A 22,462-nucleotide genomic window follows, 5' to 3' on the forward strand; every position below is an offset into this window, starting at 1 on the left:
CCACTGCATCCCTCCACGCCACTGCATCCCTCCACGCCACTGCATCCCTCCACGCCACTGCATCCCTCCACGCCACTGCATCCCTCCACGCCACTGCATCCCTCCACGCCACTGCATCCCTCCTCGCCACTGCATCCCTCCACGCCACTGCATCCCTCCTCGCCACTGCATCCCTCCACGCCACTGCATCCCTCCACGCCACTGCATCCCTCCACGCCACTGCATCCCTCCACGCCACTGCATCCCTCAACGCCACTGCATCCCTCAACGCCACAGCATCACTCAGCACCACTCAATGCCACAGCAGCACTCAACGCCACAGCATCAATCAATACCACATTTTCTGTTTTAAATGGCCCCACCACCCAATTCCAATCTTGCTCATAAATTTTCAGCCGGTCATCATGTTTTGTATATATCTTCCTTCCATTTACTGACTTTGTTATATCAGCCCTCTCAATCCCTCTACCGGGATTGCTCCCATGACCCCTATAACGATGTATATTGTTTGGCTTAGCCACACTCTGCTTAACTTGGGGAGTTAAGCCAATTACTTGCGTCTTCCCAATAATTGTCCAATTGATTTGAAGGTGAAGAGAATTTCTCATTGACCTCATAGCCTGCACGACGTAGGTCATTAATTGGCCTGGTTTGCCTGTGGGTAGGGCCCATTGTTCCAGTGGGCCCCCATTCTGGCAGCACCTGCAACACAGGGACTGCCAGGTGCCGCCATTGGTTGGCCTCCCACTATTGGCCACCTGTAGTAGGGGCTGTTGGCACTGCACATAGAGCCCAATGCGGTTTGCAGAGCCAGTGTACACTGCGGAGGGGAGCTTCGATTACCCTTTCCTTGCCCTCTGGCCTGGACCATGGGTGGCCCTGCCTAAATACTGCCCCCCTAGCGTTGCTTCCGCTGCCTAGCTTGACTAATTGGAGAGCCAACCGTGCACACCGGACGGCCTGGAGTTCGTCCCTGCATCGACCATAGATCTCACCACCAGCCACCTCACCCCTAATTTGGGGCTCCTACCCGCACCCTTTCTGCACCGGGCAGGACCACAGTGAGTACCCTCCTGGGGGTTGGGGGACTGGGGGAGCGCCCATTCTGCACCCAGCAGCCTTCTCTTTCTATCTCTGGGCAGCCCCACTATTGTTGGTGACGGGCGGCTGGGTCTAAAGCCTTGTGGGTTTGCCTGTGGACGAGGTTCGCAATTGCTGCTAATCCCCCTTGCGATGGTGCAATGATGGGATTGTGTGTCCTAGTGCTGGGTGCAACATCTGCCGCTTCGTCCTCCTGCCTCATCTGACTTTATAGCTGCCACATGCACAGCCTTGGCCCTGATCCACAGGAGTGGCGACTGCGGGCTGCATTCTCTGTGCCGGACTTGATTCCTGCTGATGTAGCCCCCCCTCTCTATTTACATTAGGCACACCCACCCCATTGGCAATAGGGGTCGAGGAAGGGTGTGCCCCCGCTGTAGAGGACAACACAGCCTTTTCTGGGCCTGAGCCCCCCAACGTCATTACTCCCCCCCCCCCCTTCTCCCCCAACGACCCGCATCATCGCCCAGGCTGGGGATTTGGGTGCGGTCAGGGCTACTGGTGCCCCCCCTGTGGTTTTGCCCGGAATGTACCTGTAGGAGGAGTGGCGGGTCCTGACGCAGCGTTACCGCAGGACGGTTGGACCTCTTCTTGTGTCTCCCTTGCAGCTGAGCCAGCCTATTACTCCATATTGAACTACATGGAAGACCCTCCCCATTCTGTTATCACTTAAACCACGCTTTTGAGACCTGAGATACAGTTCAATATCTGCACCACTGTGACTGCTTGTGTTGCCATGGCGCGGGCCCCCCCAGACGAGGGCCAGGAGTCCGGCACAGATTGCATTCCTCCAAGAAACACGCATAGCAGGTGGGGAGGGTGGCCGGTGACAGAAGCGCTGGTGGGGATAGTCCTATTGCACCACCTAGTCGGGATTTGCCCGTAGCGCCCTTATATGGGTCTGTCCTGACATCTCTTTCCGCTTCTTTAACACCATAATAGACTCTGAAGAGCATTACGTTCTGGTGGAGGGGCAACTTCCCGTCCGACCCCTTCTGTTAGGCAACATCTATGCACCAAATAGAGGGCAACAGGCCTTCTTGGCTCGCTTCTGTTATTCTCACTAGATGGGCTCCTATCCCATGGATAATTGGAGAGGACTTTAACTGTAACCTCAACCCCAACCTGGACTGATCATAACCCGTGGCCTACCTTCTCAGCGATGGCGGCTGCAATGGGTTCACTCAATGGCTCCCACACGGAGTCTCTCCTAGATTGCTGGAGAACCCTGCATCATGGCACAAGAAACTACTCTTACTACTCGCCCCCAAATGATCTGCATGTATGCCGTGACCGCATTCCGTAACACCCGACCATCCATTCCCAAGTCACTAATCCGGAGTATTTAGGGAAGACTTTCTCAGATCACCACCCGCTCCAGATGCACCTTAACTGGAGCACGCCCTACCCTCCCCTTACCACGTGGTGCCTGCAGCCAGCCCTGTTGGAAGAAACTGCGTCCAAGCGACACCGCTAGAGAAGCTATGTCCCGCTACCTGGAAGAGAACTGAGGCACAGCCTCCTCTAGGCCCATTGAATAGAAGGCACTAAAGGTTGTACTCCATAGACTCTGTATCACTCCATAGACTCTGTATCAGTGTGGTGGTGGGCGCGAGAAAGGATCTCCCCAGTGATTTAACCCATTTGGAGACATCACTGGACACCATGGAAGGGGAGGCCCGTGAGGCCCCTGCTACTCGACATACACTGGAGGGGGCCAGAGAATGGCGTGCTCAATTAAACCACAACTTCCATGCCTGGACTTTAGGGCCTACCAGACTCTAATGCACACATAGGGTGACAAATCAGGCCGCCAGCTGGTGGGGCTACTGTGCAGCAGTTCAGCGATTTGCTCAGATTAACATGATTCGGCAGTCACTGCCTTGTCTGGTTACGAGACAATCTGACATTCATGCAACATTCACTACCCCCTACCAGCGACTATACGACTCTCTCCCTATCAATCGTGAGACCCCCCCCATACGGTACTTCCTGGGTGGAATTACACTACCAACTGTTAACCCGGAGAGGACCTCAATGCGTCCATCATGGACCAGGATATTCCGGGGCCATCTGAAGGTCCGTCATGTGTAAGACCCCCAGGTTTGGACAGACTCCCAGTTGAGCTCTTCAAGGACTACCAAGCTCTCCTGGCTACCAAGCTGCTCAAGCTCGACTTAAGTACTTTACCAGAGGGCTGCCTCCCGCTGACACTGAGAGTCCCTAATTGTCTCCCATTTAAAAATCAGATAAGGACCCTCTCGAAGTGTCGTCCTACCGCCGTTATCCATAACAGACTATAAAATACTTAGTGAGATCATTGCAGGGTGTCTCCTCGAATGCCTTCCTTACGGGCTCATAAAGATCAAAATGGGTTAATTCCCAGCCAATTAATTACCCTGAATATACGAAGGCTTCATAGAGGGATGGAGCTGGCACCAGCCCTTGAGCCCTATGCAGCGTGTCTAGTGCTGGATCTAGAGAAAGCATTCAACACTGTGAACTGGGAGTTCATGTTTGCGACACTAACTAGGCTGGGTGTAACAGGACAACTCTTGCAACTTTTATGACGTTTCTACACCAGCCTCACGGCCAGAGTTGAGACTGGACACTGCAACTCAGACCCCATAATTATTAGTAGAGGAAGTTGACATGGGTGCCCTATGTTTTGAAATGGACCCACTGGCCCAGTGGCTGCGACAGTGGGGAGGGAGGTGGGGAGGGGGATCATGGGGCACACCTTTGGGAGATGCAATGCTCACCGTGTCACTCTATACAGATGACGTGCTTCTCTATATTCAGGATATCTGGCGTGGAGTGGCAGAGACTGGAGATTTTCCAGAAAAGTTCAGTGTACATCAGGTTTGGGAGTAAGCTGGGCTGAGTCGTGTCTGTTCCCCGTTAGCCTGGACTGCCCAATGCAGCTCCTAACATTGAATATGCATCCCCTCTGTTGGGAATCGCGCTCGTTCCGACACCCACATTATCATACCACAGAAAACCTCATTGATGGCAATCTTACCAGAGACATCGCCTCCTTGCGCCCCCTGTTGGTATTCTGGAGCACACTCCTGCTCTCAGTTCAAGGTCAAGTGTCCCTATCCAAAATGGTGATACTCCCACGCCTACTATATTTTTTCCACAACCTCCTGGTTCATATACCTCCCAGCACTTTCTGCACACGATATAGTACGGTTGGGAGCTTCCTTTGGAATAAGGGTCAGCACCAGGTTGCATTACACGAACTTTAGCTCTCAGTGGAAAAAGGGAGACCAATTCCCCTAACTTTGAGCACTATTATCTTCCATCACAATTGCACTGGCTAGCGGCTCAACTCCTATAAGAACTAGAGCCACCTACCTCAGACCAAGGGCAGCGCGTAGTCCGAGAGGCATTCCCGCTGCATGGTAAGCCCCTAGACAGTCCAACAGTGCACATAGTGCACACCAGCTACCAATGAAGTTAGCGGCTGATGCCAACCCTCGTCAAACATGTTGGAGATCCGTGTCTGCTCCATCCGCCCCCTCAGAGACTTGATTGGAAGGGAGGGTCTTGAGCCTTGGGGAACTGCTGGGATTAATACCCATGGTGCACTATTTCAAAACACTGCGCTCCTACCCTTTGCGCAGGTGCTGGCAGACTACAATTTGCCTAAGGCCACTTCCTGACATACAACGCTCTTGTGGCCAAAATGCAGCGAGTCTGGCAGGTATCTGACACAGAACTGTAGTCACATCCATTGGTGTACACGCTCCACACCAATGGCAGTGGCTGTAGACTTATCACATTGTTCACTAGGGCCCTAGCATATACACTGCATGAACCTCCTGCAGTCCACTAGGCAGAAGTGGGAGCACAACTTAGGACGTTACCTGTCGCAAAAGGAGTGAGATAGGACTTTGGTGTACCTACGCAAATTGTCCCGCAACGCTACGTTTTAATGTATCCAACATAACATTCTCCACAGAGCATATCTAACACCGGTGTGATTATACAAGGGGTTTGGCTTTGCCTCCTGCTGCCCTAGATGCAGATTGGTGGCAGCGATATGACGGTAAGTAAATGATGCGCTGACTGATATGATGGGCCTCATGGGACTGTGCACTATGGAGTGTGGACTCTTAGGACTATTCAAGCATAAGAAGTCGGAAGTGCTACCAATCGCTTCTTAGATCTGGTGCTGTTCATGGTGTGGGGATGCATTGCTATGCACTGGAAAGCCAACACACTGCCAGGCTTACAGTATTGGTGTGTCATGACTCTCAAATGGGGCAAGGCTGAATCAGTGGCCCTTAGGCGAGAGGTGGCCTGCGGCCTCTACAGGGTCCCCATAGCACAGGAATGGGATGTACTGCTCCATTAACTACATGAACTTACAGAGGATCTCTGGGACAGCGGGAACCCTTAGTCGACTAGTTATCCGACATGGCACCCTGACGTCCTCCGCTACATACTGGTTTGCCCTCCCACTGCTCTGGGCCTCCCACCCGCACAACTGTTATAACATGCGTCACAATCTGATTCCATATGTGCATTGCATAGCTCCGCTACACTGAAGCTATTCCCCGTAGGTGGGGGTTCGAGGCATGTGGGCTGCTGAATTCATATCTGTGCATAGATCGCCGCCTAGTGTTGGGTCCGGATGATTGCACATTGTTGTCCTGGAAGAGTCTTCGAAGTATCACGAGATAGGTGGCTCCTCCCCTGGACTACAGTGCGCAGGGGCATCGCCTCCATCCCCAGATTGTTTTTTTCCGCCATTGGGTTCGGATTTGTTTCGGTTCCCTCTGTCGGAACTGATAGTAGTTTTACGTTTCTACTTGAGACCAAAAGGTCTTTAGGCTGGGCGTCGGTATTGTTTCGTTCGGGTTATCTTATTCTCAGCTCCGAACACTCCCTTCCCCTCCGCGTGCTCTCGGCGCGGACGGGCCTACTCGACGCTCCGAGTTCCTGAACATGGAACGGACTCCGTTCAAGAGGTGCCCGGTGTGCACCTCCAAGTATTCGCACCTCGACGTGCACCCTGTGTGCAACAAGTGTTAATCACCGGACCATGACGAGGCCAGGTGTATGGCCTGCTCAAAGTTCCGGTGCAAGAAGACCCTAAAGCATCGTCGGGCCGCTCGACTCCAGGCCCAGTTGTCGGCGCCCCCTGCGCCCCCGCCGGACAACATCTTTGAAGCATTTGAAGACGACGAGAATGTCTTTCAGGGTTCGGACTCTAGCCCTGCGTCAGAGGGAGATGACTACGTCGCAGAAGATGGGTAGTTTGATGAAGCCGGCGACGAGGTAGGGGACGACGATGGGGCCATTGCCACCGTGGGGGATAGCTCGGAGGAAGAGCACCCCCAGACTGCCTCAGGGGCTAATCCCCAACATACGGCCCAGGTCGAGGGATCGCCTTCGGGCCTTACCCAAGACCTTGCTAATAGTCCAACTGCCCCGCTCTCGGCCCGGCCGCGGACATTTCTGAGGCGCCACGCCCGTTGAAGAAAACGAAAGTGAAGCCATCGGGATCTACACCATCGGTTTCGAAACCGAAAGTGAAAGCTCCACTGGTGGGGCAGAAGGCTCTAGAGGCGTCAACACCTAAAAAAGTCAAAATGGCCGACTTGAAAAGCCACGCCAAAATGGCCGACCCCAAGGCCTCGGGGTCGACGCCGAAGACGAAGGTGGCCGACGCCGGTGCGTCGGCGCCGAAGATGGTCGAGGTCGACGACCCGAAAAAAGCTCCAAAGAAGCGCCAAAGCGATTCCAAGGCTCCGGCTGTGCCGGCTCCGACCGTCGGGGCCAAGGATGGCAAGGTGTCGACTCCGAAGACGCTGCCCCCGGCAGACTCGACTCCCGACTCAGGGAAATCGCTGGAGACAGTCAAGCCCTCTCCAGCCTTGACGAAGAAGGTCGTCGAATCCCTCCAACGGATTCGAAACGCTGAGGTTCCCGAACCAGAGGGAGTGAAGCCGAAGCCCGCATCGAAGCCGGCGAAGGCGCAGACGCCTATTCGCTACACCCTGCCGCCAAAGTCGACGCCGAAAGCCTTCGCTCCGAAGCAGGGGGCGGACGTGCCTTCGAAGGAGGTGTCGACGCCCAAAGCGTCGCTAGCGGGGTCGAAGCCTCGGCTCCAGCCACTCGCTGAGGAAGAGCGCCGTGAGGTCATCATCGACGCCAATACTGGGAAATTGTCCCTCCTCAAACGGAAAATCACCACGGAACCGGTGCTTGAATATTTTCGGATTCCTCTTAAAAACAAGAAGGACTCGGCGGGCGCTTCGGCCCCTATGGAACCTTCGTCTCCCAAGCAAGTGGAACGTTCTCCTACGCGTTCTAACGCAGGGGAAGGTGACGATGAGGAGGAAGTCGAGTACAACTATCCGGCGTACTCGGATCCGGAGGAAGAACATGAACCCTGGTCGGCCGGAGCCGACCCAGATGACCCGCAATCGGGTCAGGAACCGCAGCTCTTTGCGGCAAAGACCTCACCGACGGTGGACTCTGCGGCCTTCAACGCCCTGATTGAGGGCCGCAGCCAACCATGATGTCGTACTCCACTCAGATCCTGTGGATGTGGATTTTTTGTTTGACACTTTCTCAGTGGCAGAGAAGTCAGTCAAGACATTGCCAATGCTTAAAGGGGTGCTAAAGCACGCGCCGGAGGTCTTCAAAGAGCCCACTCGGGCACGTGTCATCAATCCTCGCATTGATAAGAAATATAAGGCAGCGCCCTCGGGTCCAACCTACATCAAGGGACACTTGCCACTGGACTCTTTGGTTGTATCCAACGCTCGGAAGAGGGCGAATTCACAGACTACTGGTGACGCTCCTCCCCCCGACAAAGAGTCGAAAATATTCGAGGCATCGGGAAAAAGGATTGCTGCGCAGGCAGCTAACATCTGGCGTATTTCAAACACGCAGGCCCTACTTGCACGCTACGATAGGGCTCACTATGACACCCTAGAAACACTGTTGCAGCACCTACCTGACCAGTACAAGGAGGCTGGAGAGATGTTAATTCAGGAGGGCAAGCTAATCACTAACGCTTCCATCAAATGTGCACTAGATGTGGCTAACACTGCCTCCAGGGCGATCAACACTAGTGTGTTGCTGAGAAGGCATGCATGGCTTCGAATCTCGGGCTTTAAACCCGATATCCAAACGACCATACTCAACCAAACAGTGAATCCTGACCATCTGTTTTTTCCCTGAGGTGGATGCGACACTGGAAAAAATGAAAAAGGACACGGACACTGCTAAATCTATGGGGGCCCTCCAATCTCAGCAGTTTCGGGGTGGTTCCTTTCGCCGCTCCAATTCCAGAGGCACCTCCAGGGGTCAAGCATCGCTATCCACCCAGTACTACAAAAGCAATACCCAGACCTCATACACCAACAAGGGTAGAGGTGGCTACAGAGGAAACAATGTCAAGGGCAGGGGACGTGGAAACAATAGCTCCAGGTCCACTGCCGCCAACAAGCAGTGACGTCTTGTCACTGCCCCCCGACCACTCAACACCGGTCGGGGGGAGACTCCAGCAGTTCCTGCCCGCGTGGAAATCCATCACCACGGACAGGTGGGTGAGATCTCTTATCCAGTACGTTTACTGTCTGGAGCTTACTTCCACTCCACCAAACATTCCTCCAAGAGGCCGTCCTATGTCCGGCGAGCACTTGCACTTGTTGCAGCAGGAGGTCACAGTCATGCTGCAAAAAGGGGCAATAGAGCTCGTTCCACTGCAAGAAAGGGGAACAGGGGTTTACTCCCTGTACTTTCTGATCCCCAAAAAGGACGGATCCCTCAGGCCCATCCTGGACCTCAGGCCCCTCAACTGGTATATTCTCTCGGAGCACTTCCATATGCTCACGTTACAGCAGGTTCTCCCTCTGCTTCAACAGGGGGACTTCCTAGCCACACTGGATCTAAAGGATGCATACTTTCATATCCCCCTGCATCCTTCCCACAGGAAGTATCTCAGATTCACAATCCTAGACCAGCACTACCAGTTCAGGGTTCTGCCGTTCGGGGTCACCACAGCGCCAAGGGTCTTTACAAAGTGCCTGGCGACTGTGGCGGCGCATCTGCGACGCCAAAACGTCCACGTCTATCCTTATCTGGACGACTGGCTCATTCAGGCAAGGACAGAGCAGCAGTGCGCAGACCACGTGTCACGCACTATTCATCTCCTGCACGATCTGGGATTCTCGCTGAACTATCCGAAATCTCATCTCCAGCCCGCCCATGTACGGCAGTATCTGGGTGCGACGATAGACACGCTGGCAGCCACTGCGCAGCCAAATTCAGTGAGAATCGCCAGCATCCAGACTCTGATCCAACGATTCAGACCGCAGCACTCGCTTCCAGCGAAGGTGTTCATGCAGTTGATAGGCATGATGGCCTCCTGCATATCCATCGTCCCGCACGCGAGACTACATATGCGTCCGCTTCAGGAGTGCTTGGCACGTCAGTGGACTCAGGCTCACGGGCAACTGACAGACCTAGTGTTGGTGAGCGGTCGGACGTACAACTCTCTGCATTGGTGGAATCCACAAAACCTTTGCAAGGGCCGACCGTTCCAGGAGCCTGTGCCACAGATTATCCTGACAACGGACGCTTCTCTCCAGGGATGGGGAGCGCATGTACTCCATTACACGGTGCAGGGACTATGGACACTACAGCAGAGGAAGATGCACATCAACGTTCTGGAACTGATGCCAATCTTCATGGCTTTAAAGGCATTCAAAGTACATCTGTCCAACAAGGTCGTGTTGATCCGGACGGACAACATGACGGCCATGTACTACATCCAGAAGCAGGGAGGCACACACTCTCCGCAGCTGTCTCATCTGGCTCAGAGCATGTGGAAGTGGGCCATTCAGAGGAACATCTTCCTCATGGCGGAGCATCTCCTGGGCAAAGACAACCAGATGGCGGACCTGCTCAGCAGGCACAGCCACCAAATGCACGAGTGGGAGATACACCCATCAGTACTCCAACCGTACTTCCAAAGGTGGGGTCATCCAGAGATAGACCTGTTCGCCACAAAGGAGAACGCAAAATGCCAAAGCTTCGCCGCCAGGTTCCCACACCCGCAATCACAGGGCAATGCGATGTGGATGAACTAGTCAGGCAGATTTGCGTACGCTTTTCCCCCAGCACCTCTGATACCGCTGGTGGCACGCAAACTCAGGCAGCACTCGATGACTCTCATCCTGGTTGCTCCAACATGGGCTCGCCAACCATGGTACACCACGTTTCTGGAACTCTCCGTGGTACCGCATCAGAGGCTTCATCTCACCCCCAGCCTTCTGACGCAGAGCCATGGCGACATTCAGCACCCAGATCCGCAACAGCTCAACCTGGCGATCTGGCTCCTGAAGTCCTAGAGTTTGGCTACCTCAATCTTCCCCCCCGATTGTATGGACATCATTCGGGAGGCAAGGAAGCCCACTACTCGAGCTTGTTACGCAGCCAAGTGGAAGCGTTTTGTCATGTACTGTGTAAACCACAATATTGACCCACTGGACGCTTCCATTCAGAACATTATTTGCTACCTGTTCCACCTGTACCAATGTAATTTGGCGTACTCTTCCATCCGCATTCATTTGTCTGCGATGGCAGCATACCTTCAGAATAGGCAACACCTATCCCTTTTTAGGGTCCCTGCTATCAAGGCCTTTCTGGAAGGACTCAAAAGGGTCATTCCACCGCGGACACCACCAGCTCCAGAATGGAACCTCAATGTGGTTCTTACAAGGCTGATGGGTCCTCCCTTTGAGCCACTGCACTCTTGTGAGCTTCAGTTTCTGACTTGGAAGGTTGCTTTCTTAGTAGCAATTACATCGCTACGGAGGGTTAGCGAGTTGCAGGCGCTCACCATCCAGGAACCTTTCTTCTAAGTACACGCTAACAGGGTGGTGCTCCGCACTAACCCTAAATTCTTACCCAAGGTTGTATCTCAATTCCACATGAACCAAACAATTGAGTTACCAGTGTTTTTTCAAAACCCAGAGTCACTGGCGGAGCGGATGCTCCACACCCTTGATGTTAAAAGAGCCTTGATGTACTACGACGACAGGACAAAAGATTTTCGTAAGACCAAGCAACTCTTTGTTGCTTTTGCCTCACACCACAAGGGAAATGCTATCTCCAAAGCTGGGATCGCTAGGTGGATAGTGAAATGCATTCAGATCTGTTACGCTAAAGCTAAACGCACTCTCACAATTCCACCAAGAGCCCACTCCACCAGAAAGATGGGGGCCTCTATGGCTTTCCTAGGTAACATTCCCTTAGAAGATATTTGTAGAGCAGCTACATGGTCTACCACACATACTTTCACTAAGCATTACTGTGTAGATGTGCACTCTAAACAGCAGGCAGCTGTTGACCAGGCTGTTCTCAAAACGCTTTTTCAAACGGCTGCAGCAGGCACGGGCGGCCGCCGCTAATGGAGGGACTGCTATGTATTCTATGCACAGATATGAATTCAGCAGCCCACATGCCTCGAACTGCAAATGCTACTTACCAGTATGCATCTGTTCTTGGCATGTAGGGCTGCTGACATTCATATCGCCCGCCCTCCTCCCCGGCGCCTGTAGCAGCTGCAGTATTTTCTTTACACATATTTTCATACTCTTAGCATAGGGCATCACTCACATATGTCACTCCATCTCTGCCAATGGCTAAAAACAATCTGGGGATGGAGGCGATGCCCATGCGCACTGTAGTCCAGGGGAGGAGCCACCTATCTCGTGATACTTCGAAGACTCTTTCAGGACAACAATGTGCAATCATCCGGACCCAACACTAGGCGGCGATCTATGCACAGATATGAATGTCAGCAGCCCTACATGCCAAGAACAGATGCATACTGGTAAGTAGCATTTGCAATATCGCTCTTGGGGAGTCGGATCGCGTATCCACCACTCCTTAACTACTCGTATTGTATGTGCAACTGTTAAGACTGAAAGTTTCTGCATTGTTGAATGGCTTGTTTATAATTCAGAACCAAAACCTCTGGATCGTAAGATATTTGTTGACCAACAATATTTCAGTCCTTTAAGGGATGAATGATCATGATTCCATCTCTTGTATACACATGTACGTGACCTGATTATGTGTTTCTATGTGAAAATCAATAAAAGTTGGTTCCAAAAAGCCCCCACAAATGACCAGGATGCTGCTACCTCAGATATCTTGGGGAATTCAACCAAGTCGATGTTCTAAGACACTATCTTAGGCAACTTTGGTATTGTATCAAAAAGAGATCGAATCCTAGCTCTGTTAGGAATCCATCAGGAACGTGATCTGCAAAAACATCTACCAACTGTAGAACCCTATCCGAGACTTTATAAGGATTCATCAGTGATTCATTCTTACCTAGACATAAGGAACCAAACTCAACCCTTGATTCCACCTCAACCTTTGAGCGTCCCTTACCGCCAATTACCTTTTCCTTAGTTGATCTCATGACCAATTCCCTATCCCAGTGACTTAGTGGCTGACCACATAGCTGTAAGCATTTTTTACCGCCTCTAGATACTTAGACTTAATACCAATAGACGATATGGGTTCAATACGCTTCCACACTCTTCTAGTTCTCCTACTGGCCTTAGACCAAACCGGTTTCAATTTCTTCTGAAACAATGGGAACCCGTTATCTAACTTGACCTTCTCTCCCTCTCATTCTGTCCCAACTGCCTCTGATACGCCCAGTAAACTCACTCATTTATTTTCATTTCAAAACAGAACCCCATAGAGACCCGTTTCGAGCCCCCTTTAGAAAAACTGCAGGTACTCCGCACTTAAAGCCCTAGTTATCAGCATTGTACTTCCTTTTGCCAGAGCCTGACGCCCCCCCGGGATCACTTGAGTCCCCCTTAGGGAGGTCCGTCCCCCCAGTTTGAAGACCCCCGTGGTCTAGATCGATTCTTGGTACAGAACTGCAAGCCGGGGTGCAAGAGTTTTGAACGTTTTTTAAGATTCTGCCCTAAACCCATCAGCCCCAGGGGCCTTTCCACTTCCCAGGCTTTCAGTGCCACTACTATCTTTTGTACTTATATCGATAGGTTCCTGTAAATATGACCTCCCCTGTGAAGGCTTATCCTTCCCCTCGCTGTATGCGCAGTTAGGGGGCCGTAGATTAGGGCTGTTACTTATTATTTCAAATCAAGACTCCTAAAAAGTGGACTTTACTGTCGCTTGACACTCCTGGAAGCCCATTACCAAACGTGATTTCCGTTCAAATGCAATCGGTGTGCCTGTGAATTAGTAGCGTGAATGCTTGCCACACCCAGTGATTTGTGTTGACGTCTTCTGCATTGTGCGCAGGGCACCGCCCCGGACGGTTTCATGGATTCCACACTCTGTGTTAGCAGAGCTTTTAGTTGCCGTCCCCTTTGTTTCCTGACGGTGTCCGTCTCTCCTTGATTCTAATGAAGTATCGGGTGATAGCTTAAAGATTAATGCTGGCTCAAGTTCTTCGGCAAGAAATCTTCATTATCCCTGCTGGATATCACGTCGCGCTTTCATCGCTCATTTGAATACGTGGGGACTGCTTCAAATCTGAGCTTTTTAATTTGCAGTAAATGATTAAACAGCGTGCGACGGTTGCTTTCTGCCACAAAAGCGCCGCTCGCTGTAGTTTCTGTAGTCTTTACAGTATCAAATGCACCGGTTAATTTTCCAAGTACGGAATACTTTTCTTCCTTCTGTGCGTTGAAGTGCTTCAAAATAATTAGGTTGATCAGACAAGAAGCAGCTGGTGCCAGTCTTTTTTACATCTCAGCATTCGACCTTGGGCGTCAAGACATTGCCAACGCTGATTCACGCAGTTAGAACAGAATTTGGAGATCCAGAAAAAGTGGGAGTCCAACCATATTAGTGTGACCAGGGCAGGCAAGTGGGATCCGCTACTAGCATACAGTTCCATGGTCTATAGGTGCACTACAGGACACATTGCACATTCCTGGTGGGCACAGGTGTACAGTTGGAAAAATTATAGCACAATTCAAAGAAAACCACAAGAGTGCGTCTTTGGAACATAGTCCAGTCCTACCATATTACCACATACTTGAATACAGCGCACATTTTCGTCCTTCATGTAGTATGAATTACTCGGGGGAGTAAGCGCTACATGAATGCAATTACAACTCAATACATGGGCTGAAAGACCGCTAACACAGGAGTAACATAACATAATTTGGGCTTTGTCTGCTGGTTTCCTGCAGCATGAGGCAACAGTGGAACAGTTTATCTGCAACATTGGAATCCTTGTTTTCTTAATGGGACAACTGTAGAGTGATTTTATATTGGTCTTAATGGCTTTGACTAAATAGCTTTCCATTCGAAATACAACTTGTCTTTACTTTATGCCCGGCTGAATGTCCGGTTTTCGAATTGGTACCAAAATACCCATTAGTGAGAATCTCTTCTATATAGATTGGGCTCTTTTAAATCTCATGCTGCTAATAAACATTGAATTCAGGTGTCCAAAAAAATGCTGGTGTCACCAAGAGCGTGCTCGGTCAAAAGGTGTGCAAGATATCAACTGAGGACCCGGGACAGATTTACACTGGGCTCAACGGATGAGATCACACTTTTCCCATTTGTTTTAAACTCTCATTGTAGGTAGATGGGAGAAGTGAGCTTGGGCTCCTGCTTCTTACAGGGCTATGGTATGGTGGTTTAAATTTATGATGCACTTTTCTATTTTATTTTGCGAAGGATCATCTTTTGGCCTAGTACATGCAGCATACAACAGAAGGATACCTAATGCTTTTCTGAATTTGCCTTTGAAAACATTATACAATGAAGCACCTGTTTGGGGGAAAGATCCATCAGTGCTTCGCATAATGTATGCAGGTGCCTGCATTTATCAAGGCTGTTGTTGGAGAAGATGGCCACTTGCCTGATGATTAGCCAGTAGCGGCTACTTCCTAAAGTTTGACCGGTCATGTTTGACATGTTTGGTATGTAGAGTGTCTGTTTTTCTGCCATATGTCGATTCTAAAGTTATAGTCCTGCCTCCAAATGGAGGAGATGTTATACCATGAGATGGGTTAACATGCGTCAAGAAGTTTAACCCATTTCCAACTGAAAACCTTTATTAAAAAAAAAAAAATCTTGCACTAAGTTAAGCTTGTCCTAATCTTGCAACCAATTAGGGAAAGTAACTTCCATTTCGAAGTACTTCATACAGCTTACATGTTCATTGTACCTGTTAGATGAATTTGCTCTCTTCTAGTTCTTCGATGTAGAAACTGCAGTCCAATCCCAGCGGTAAATTTCAGCAACTTTTTATAGCTTGTTGTGACCCAGCGGGAGGAAACCTGCAACTAACTGATATAGTACAAAGTAACTTCATCAAATTAGATATTTAACTTAATATAGACGTTTTGGTGTACATGATGTATTGTGTGTTCATTTACTAATAGGAACAATAATCTGAAAGATTAAAGACTGACGTACACTAGCCACATCCTGTGTAAAATAACCTGATTGGTTAATATAGAAAAAAATGACTGTGCAATCTTTATAGCAATGGTGTGTGCCGTAACCAGCGAGTCGTACTGCAAGGTCTATAAAAACAGCACCTCTAAGTTGTGTAAAAAATAGTAATGTATCTTATTTCCAGTGCTTTGAAACAGCAAGATTGAAGGCAAGCAACATATAATAAACTAAGTCAAGCAAATCATTTGGTGTCATTTAGATATTTGATCAATATTTCTTCCATAGGGCCCAGTCATTTGCAGAACGGTTGAGGTTGGGTATCGCCGTGATTCATGGGGAAGCTCAAGATGCAGAGTCCGACATGGTGGATGGCCGACATTCCCCACCAACCATTAAATCAATGGCCTCCATGCACCCTTCTCTAGAACTGCCCAGTAAGTATATGTTTGTGGGAGTGATCCACATTAAATGTGATTTGATGCGGGAAACTGTTTGTATTTGTTAAAATCTTTCTGAACTGCATTAGAGAGATCGGAAAAAACTGGAAGTCCTGGAAGAACTTGCTGTAGAATGTTAGCAGTTGCGTGTCATAGACCACAAGGTCCTAGATTACTTTTGTTTTTGGAATGTGTCCATTTGGATTTCCCTACTCACAGTACAGTACAGAAAGTGTCCGCTTCGGTATTTAGAAAAACATTGTGATCTATGCCACCAAGGCAGCCTGTCATCCTCTGTCCTCTTAACTTGCTTGCCCCATTGAACGTGGTTGAGAACATCAGATCTTAGTGTCATCTAATCTGTGGTAAAGGTGGCTTACTTTTCTGGTTTAGGGATTTTCAGTGCATCCATTTGCATTGCATTTTAATAGCTAACGTCCTGTTACCTATAAATATGTTCTCTTCTGATGTCCATTAACGATTCGTTTACTCACTGCTGCCTTTTTTTGCACCTTTCTCACTCAGTCCAAGGCATTAAACGAGCCATTCTGATCATGAACAGCTCATGAAACGTTATGGGACTTTAAAATCCATAGTGACTTATACATAGAAGTTTCAAAGACATTACAAATTGAATGTTGGCTAATCACCGTTAAGTAATTCGCCAAAATTGTACAACATGTCTTTGGTCATAAACACCTCTTGCTCATTTGGAACCTTATTCTCAAATTCCAGACTTCTTGCAGCAGGAAGTGCCTATTACTCACCAGTTCAACACATGCCCTTCTTTTGATCCTGCCATTAACTTCTATTAGTAAGTCAAATCGGTCCTTGAATCATCTTTTTATTAACTGTTCCTTTTACATTTAGCATTTAGTTATCTCCATTTAGTGACTGTCCTTTCATGGGTGGTTCCTGTCAAGCACCCCACAAGGCTTACCTCTGCTTGTGAAGTGATTCCGCAGAGATGACAAGAGCTACCGCCCCTGTTCCCATCTGACCCCGTAAGGAAGGATGTACCCGGCAGGGATGAGGTGGAGCCAGGGAAAGCGGCAAATAAAGATGGGAAAAAGACTTGAGGCAGCGGTTCTGGTAGGACCGTGATGTCAACTAAGGGGAAACAAGAGACCCAATTAGAAGGAAAACCAGACCCCCCCTCTCTTCCTATGTACACCCCTAAACACACTCGGTTGAAAGCCAACTAAAAGAGGACTAACCATGGCTTATGAAGACCTCGCAGCCAAGGAAAGTATAGGTGTCCAGGAAGATAAAGAATATAAGCGCTCCTGCGCGATAATAGGAAAAGCAAGGTTAAGGCGTGTCAGCGCGCTGCTCTGTACTCCCAGAACTGCGCTCCTGCGGCAATGTCATGTGAACATAAAGCGCTCCTGCGCGGAAACAAAATGCCACTCATAAGCGCTCCTGCGCGGTTTTGTCATGAAAATCCAAAGCGCCCCTGCGCGTGTTTAGGAAACAAGGATAAGCACTCCAGCACAGTCTAATTATGTAAACAATATAGCACTCCTGCGCGGAAATAATATGCCCAACACAAGCGCTCCAGCGCGGTTTCACCATAGACTAACAAGCGCCCCAGCGCGTGAAGAAACACTCAAATGCTAGTGTCAGGAGCGGCAAATGTCAGGATACCTGAAAGAGCTCCAGCGCGGGGAGAAAAGAATGAGTTTTCCGAAGTAGCGGAAACCAAGAATGGACGCGTAGAACCAGGCGTCCTGGAAATCCTTCTGCAGGAAGGCGCCTTCGGTCAGGACTTCGAACCAGGATTCCGGCAAGAATCCGAAGCAAAGAGCTGGCGGGAAACGCAGAGTTTATGCAAATCCCCCGTAAGTGCTCCTGCGCAGAGGGAGAACCTTCAACGACTAGACCGATTCTCTGCTTCCACCTGGAAGTGAGGATATTGGTCTACTGATCGTGTCTAGAGGTGACTACGGAACGGCAAAGCGCCGTAAACATGACCGTTCCCTTGTCTACTCCAGACTAATTCCTAAACTCATTTATTGCTGTTTTCCAACAGATCACCTTACAGATCTTTCAATTCAAATGTGGAAGTAGTCCTCATTGTTGGCATTTACATATGCTGGAGATTTTTATTCACAGATTCCTTACTTTGGAATATTCCCCATTCATCAGACTGGAACCGGAAACTTTTCGTGAGCAGTATCCCTGCGCACTGGTAGGTGGCGTTGTTTGGGTCCGCATGGTGTCATTGGCATCGTCCGCACCGAAAGTTACGTTCACATTGCCTATCTAGGCATTATCCCGGCGCACTGATGCCATTTCCTTTCAGTCCATGCCAACCAATGCAGATCTGTGGAGAGCTACCCCTTAGTCACTTTTTGACTAGGTTTTTTCGAAGTCTTTTTTTTTTTTTTTTTTAGATTTACCTCCTTGTGTTGCAGGGATGTCATCGAAGAAGGTGAGCTTCAAGTCAGTGGTGCCTGTCACTGACAGATGTCGGTAAAAGACCCACATGTTGTATGCCTTTGGTGCCTCGGAACAGGAACATGACCCGAAGTTCTTCAGCACACTGCACCCGTAGCTCTTAAGGGAGCGATGGCTCAAGCTTATGCCGGCTCGATGTACACCACCGCAATGTTTCCTGTCGAGAGGAAGGTCCTGGGAGCGTTCCTGGAGCCCGAGGTTGTCATTGCATTCAAAGTAGTCGAGTCTCTTGGGTAAGTCCAAGTACCACAGGAAGAAAAGGCATTTGAAGGGTGCTTTGACTTCAACTCGTCTGTCGGCCAATGAGATGAGGGAGTGTCGCCACCTGAGGACTAGCTCCGCGATTGAGCCAGTGTCTGGGTCTGCTCCACCCCTCCCAGAGTTTCTGGGAGCCGGAGCAACCCCTACCCAATTGCGAGATTTTTATGAGTCCATGCACCTCCTTTGGGTGGCCTGTTGGCCTAAGAACGCCTTCGGGCCCCGCTGGTTTGAGAGGGGACCCAACTGGAACCATGCTGCTGGCTCCAGCGCCAGTCAGGGCTCCTAGGATACACAGATGGATATGGAAATGTGCCGTTCGTGTCACCTCGACCTTTCCCAACGCCAACCCCTAAGGTTGCCCCATCCCCATTCTCATCCCCAACTCTGATATGGAGCCGGAGGAGCGTTGGCAGACAACCCTCCCGGCAACGACTGAAGTCGCACCTTCTGGGTCGGAGCCTGAACCCTATTCCTGCGTACTAGGACTCTGGGAGTATTGGAATGAGTAGCCGGACCCTGAAAAATATCTCGAGGTACAACTGGACTGGTCTGAGAATTTGGGTGAAGCCAGTGGACTGGACACTTCTCCAGATAGTGGCATGCTTTCTCCCGCTACCGTGGCTGTGGAGGACGTAACTTCTTTAGCAGTAGTGGTGGTGCGGAGGGCTATTCTGATGATGCCTAGTCCTCACTCGTGGACATGCCCTTTGATGGCTCCCATCACTTCGGAGACCAGGCGTATTCGGCACTGGAGCGCTTTGACATCCGGGCTGACTAAGACCAGGTCTATGGGCCTTTTTTATGACCCTTCATTGTGCCTTTCATGGCTATGAAAGGGACGTGCAACCACGTCTTTACCCGCCCTGCTACTGCAGCGTGCAAGCTCTCTAGCTTCTGCATGGCCACGGAGGCGATTCCTACCAGCCCTGTGGATCGGGTGGCCAGTGGTCAGGTCAATCCACCAACCCCCTGCAGCCACAGCCTCCAAACCCTCCTAGTCTGCCCATGTATCATCATGGGCACCCATTAGGTGGCAGACTTCTGTAGTAGGGGATCTCTGTTATAGTCATAATCTAGTGAATAGTCTCGCCCATGTGCGTGGACCCCGGAGCAATCAAAAATAATCTCTAAAGTGTCGAACAAATGCAGAACTGCACAGACACTTAAGAGAGAATTTAAAGACATATAATGCAGCCTATAAAAAGGCTACACTGTCCAGTACTTCAGCTAGAAATTCCACCAAAAATCCACAAAACAGCAAAGCCTGTCCAGATTTTCCCTGTCTTCAGTATAAACCCCTCTGGAAGATAGAGAGGAAGGCATGGACAGACAAGCCCCATAGGCTGCCATTATGTGGCTCAGAACAGGATACTGTGCCTTTAAGAGAACTTTCCAGAACTTCACAGTATCCCAGAATGCCTTGCAGGTCTCCCTTACTTTCAGTTTTTTTTTCCGGCTTTTGCTAGCAGGACCCTGGAGCATTGAGCTCTCCCTATTCAAGGGTTTTTTGTTGGTGTTTTGCACTAAAATCGTTTTTTGTGTACTTTATCTGTACATTACAACTTTCTTCTTGACTTTTGGCACTCCTGGGTCGAAATAATGCCTGCATTATTTGATAAATGCCCAAAGTGCTCCAGGAAGAAGGCCAAGACAGATCCCCATGAGGTCTGTATCCTCTGCCTTCCCTCTTCCCACATCCCCGAGGAGTGTGAGATCTGCCAGGGTTTCTCTGGCAGGACCCTGAAAGACAGAAAGAAAATCAGGCTTCAGGGACTAGAAGAAAGGAGACAGAAGGCGCAAGGTGGGTCTGGAGGGGCTTCTTCGGCCCATGCTGAGGCCCCTGGGGGGCTCCCCGGGGGCAGGAAGCCCAGCACACGTCCCCATTCTCCGTCTGGGTCGGTGGCACCCTCCAAGACGTCGAGGGGGAAGTCCAAGGCCAGCTCCCCTTCTCCCCAGGGCTCTGGGTCGAGAAAGCGTCGACCGTCGACGTCGAGGGACCTGCATAGGCCGCCGTCGGACGCGGAGACGGTGTCGTCGTCGCTGTCTTCGGCGTCGACGTCGAGCGATCGTCGTCGACAGGACCGGCGTCGACAGGATCGGCGTCGACGCACGCCGCCGAGGCAATACCGTCGATCGCCTTCCAGGCACAAGACTTCATCGTCGTCGAGGGGATCCTCGTCGTCGACGCAGAAGCACTCGCCGGCGAGACGGAGGCGTGCCCCGTCTACGCGAAGGAGGTCGTCGTCGTCAAGGTGGACGTCGAGACACCACAAGACGACGTCGAGGCGGTCGCCGTCGAGACGCAAGCGGTCGCCGTCAAGACACAGGAGGTCGTCGTCGAGATGGTCCGGGTCGACGTCGAGACACGCGAGTCGCTCGACGCCGAAGAGGAAGCGACGGTCGACACCGAAGGGCCGCTCGACGTCGAGGGACCGGCAGTCGACTCCTGAACACCGGCCGACGGTGCCGGATGTACGTACTAAGCGGCCTGAGGCTGTGGGGGGCTCCCCTCAGCCCAGGAAGGTTGGTGGATCACCGGGATCGGTGCACTCGGAGGTTTATACTCCAAAGAAGTCCGTTCCACCTCCTCCTCCGTTGCCTAGAGGCCCGCGTCCGAGGATGCCTACACCTCCTCCGTTGCCTCCTCTACCAGAGAAGCCTCCACCGGTCCCACCAAGGTCGGCCTCGTTGCCTCACCTTCCGACCCCTCCCAAGAAGACTCCGAAGTCTAAAGAACCGCGTAAGCCCAAGTCGGCCACCCCGGACAGGCCGGTGGACCGGCCTAAGCCCAGGAGGTCGAAGTCTCGCTCCAGACGGAGAGAACGATCGAGGAGCAGGCGTAGGTCCTCCACTCGTTCCAGACGACGCCATAGGAGGCACAGATCCAGGACGGATACATCTTCCAGGACTCGCTCCTATTCCCCGACTCTGTCCGATTCCCCGGACACTAGGGTGTCTCCCATCGATGACATCGGCACGTTCCAGGATGTTCTCCTGAGGGGGGCCGCGAAGTTGAGTATCACGGTGACGGCTCCTACACCTACGACGTCCGTGATATTCGAGACTTTGCACAAGAAGCACCTGTCTCGCCCTCTGTTGCCCTTGGTTCCGGGACTGGTTGAACCGGCACAAGAACTATTTCTTACGCCTGCGGTGGTCAGGGCCGCTCCTTCTAGGCTTTTGAAGAAATACAGGGCACCGGACTCTGACCCGGCCTTCCTGAGGATGGACCCAGTCGCCGACTCAGTGATCGTTACGGCGGCCAGGAAACAGCACTCAACCTCCCCGTCCTCCACCGTGCCTCCGGACAAGGAGAGCCGCTGGATTGATTCGGCGGGAAGGAAAGCATGCGGGACTTCTTCCACCACGATGAAGGCTTCCAGCGACTCGGCGCTACTGGGTCGATATGACCGGTCGCTTTGGGACTCCATGGAACAGTTTGCAGACCTTGTGCCGCGCGACAAGAAGGAGGATTTCATGGAGATCGTCAAGGAGGGGATGCTGGTTTCGAACCAGGCCATCAGTGCCGCGGCGGATATTGCCTTGTTGGCGGCACATGGCTACTGCCACGGTATCAACCAGCGCCGCCATGCATGGCTCAGGCTTACATCCCTCAAGCCCGAGGCACAACAGCGAGTGGCCAATCTGCCGTTTTCCGGGGACTCCCTCTTCGGAAAACACGCTGATGACGAGATGGCCCGGATGAAGGCCGAGGCAGAAACCCTGACGGCAGTGGGCTTGGAAAAGCCCAAGGACAAGAA

General features: G+C 51.1%; 1 protein-coding gene across 2 annotated transcripts in view; it reads left to right on the forward strand.

The window, feature by feature from the left end:
* The window catches only part of PRPSAP2 (phosphoribosyl pyrophosphate synthetase associated protein 2), a 440,767-nt gene that overhangs the window by 321,787 nt on the left and 96,518 nt on the right, over positions 1 to 22,462 (forward strand). For both annotated transcript variants that reach the window (XM_086940712.1, XM_086940714.1), the window contains exon 8: positions 15,829 to 15,977. In XM_086940712.1, the coding sequence (XP_086796838.1) occupies positions 15,829 to 15,977 (149 nt within the window). The remainder of the gene's footprint in view (positions 1 to 15,828; positions 15,978 to 22,462) is intronic.

This window comes from Lissotriton vulgaris, chromosome 10 (genome assembly GCF_964263255.1).
Source record: "Lissotriton vulgaris chromosome 10, aLisVul1.2, whole genome shotgun sequence".
Classification (NCBI taxonomy): domain Eukaryota; kingdom Metazoa; phylum Chordata; class Amphibia; order Caudata; family Salamandridae; genus Lissotriton; species Lissotriton vulgaris.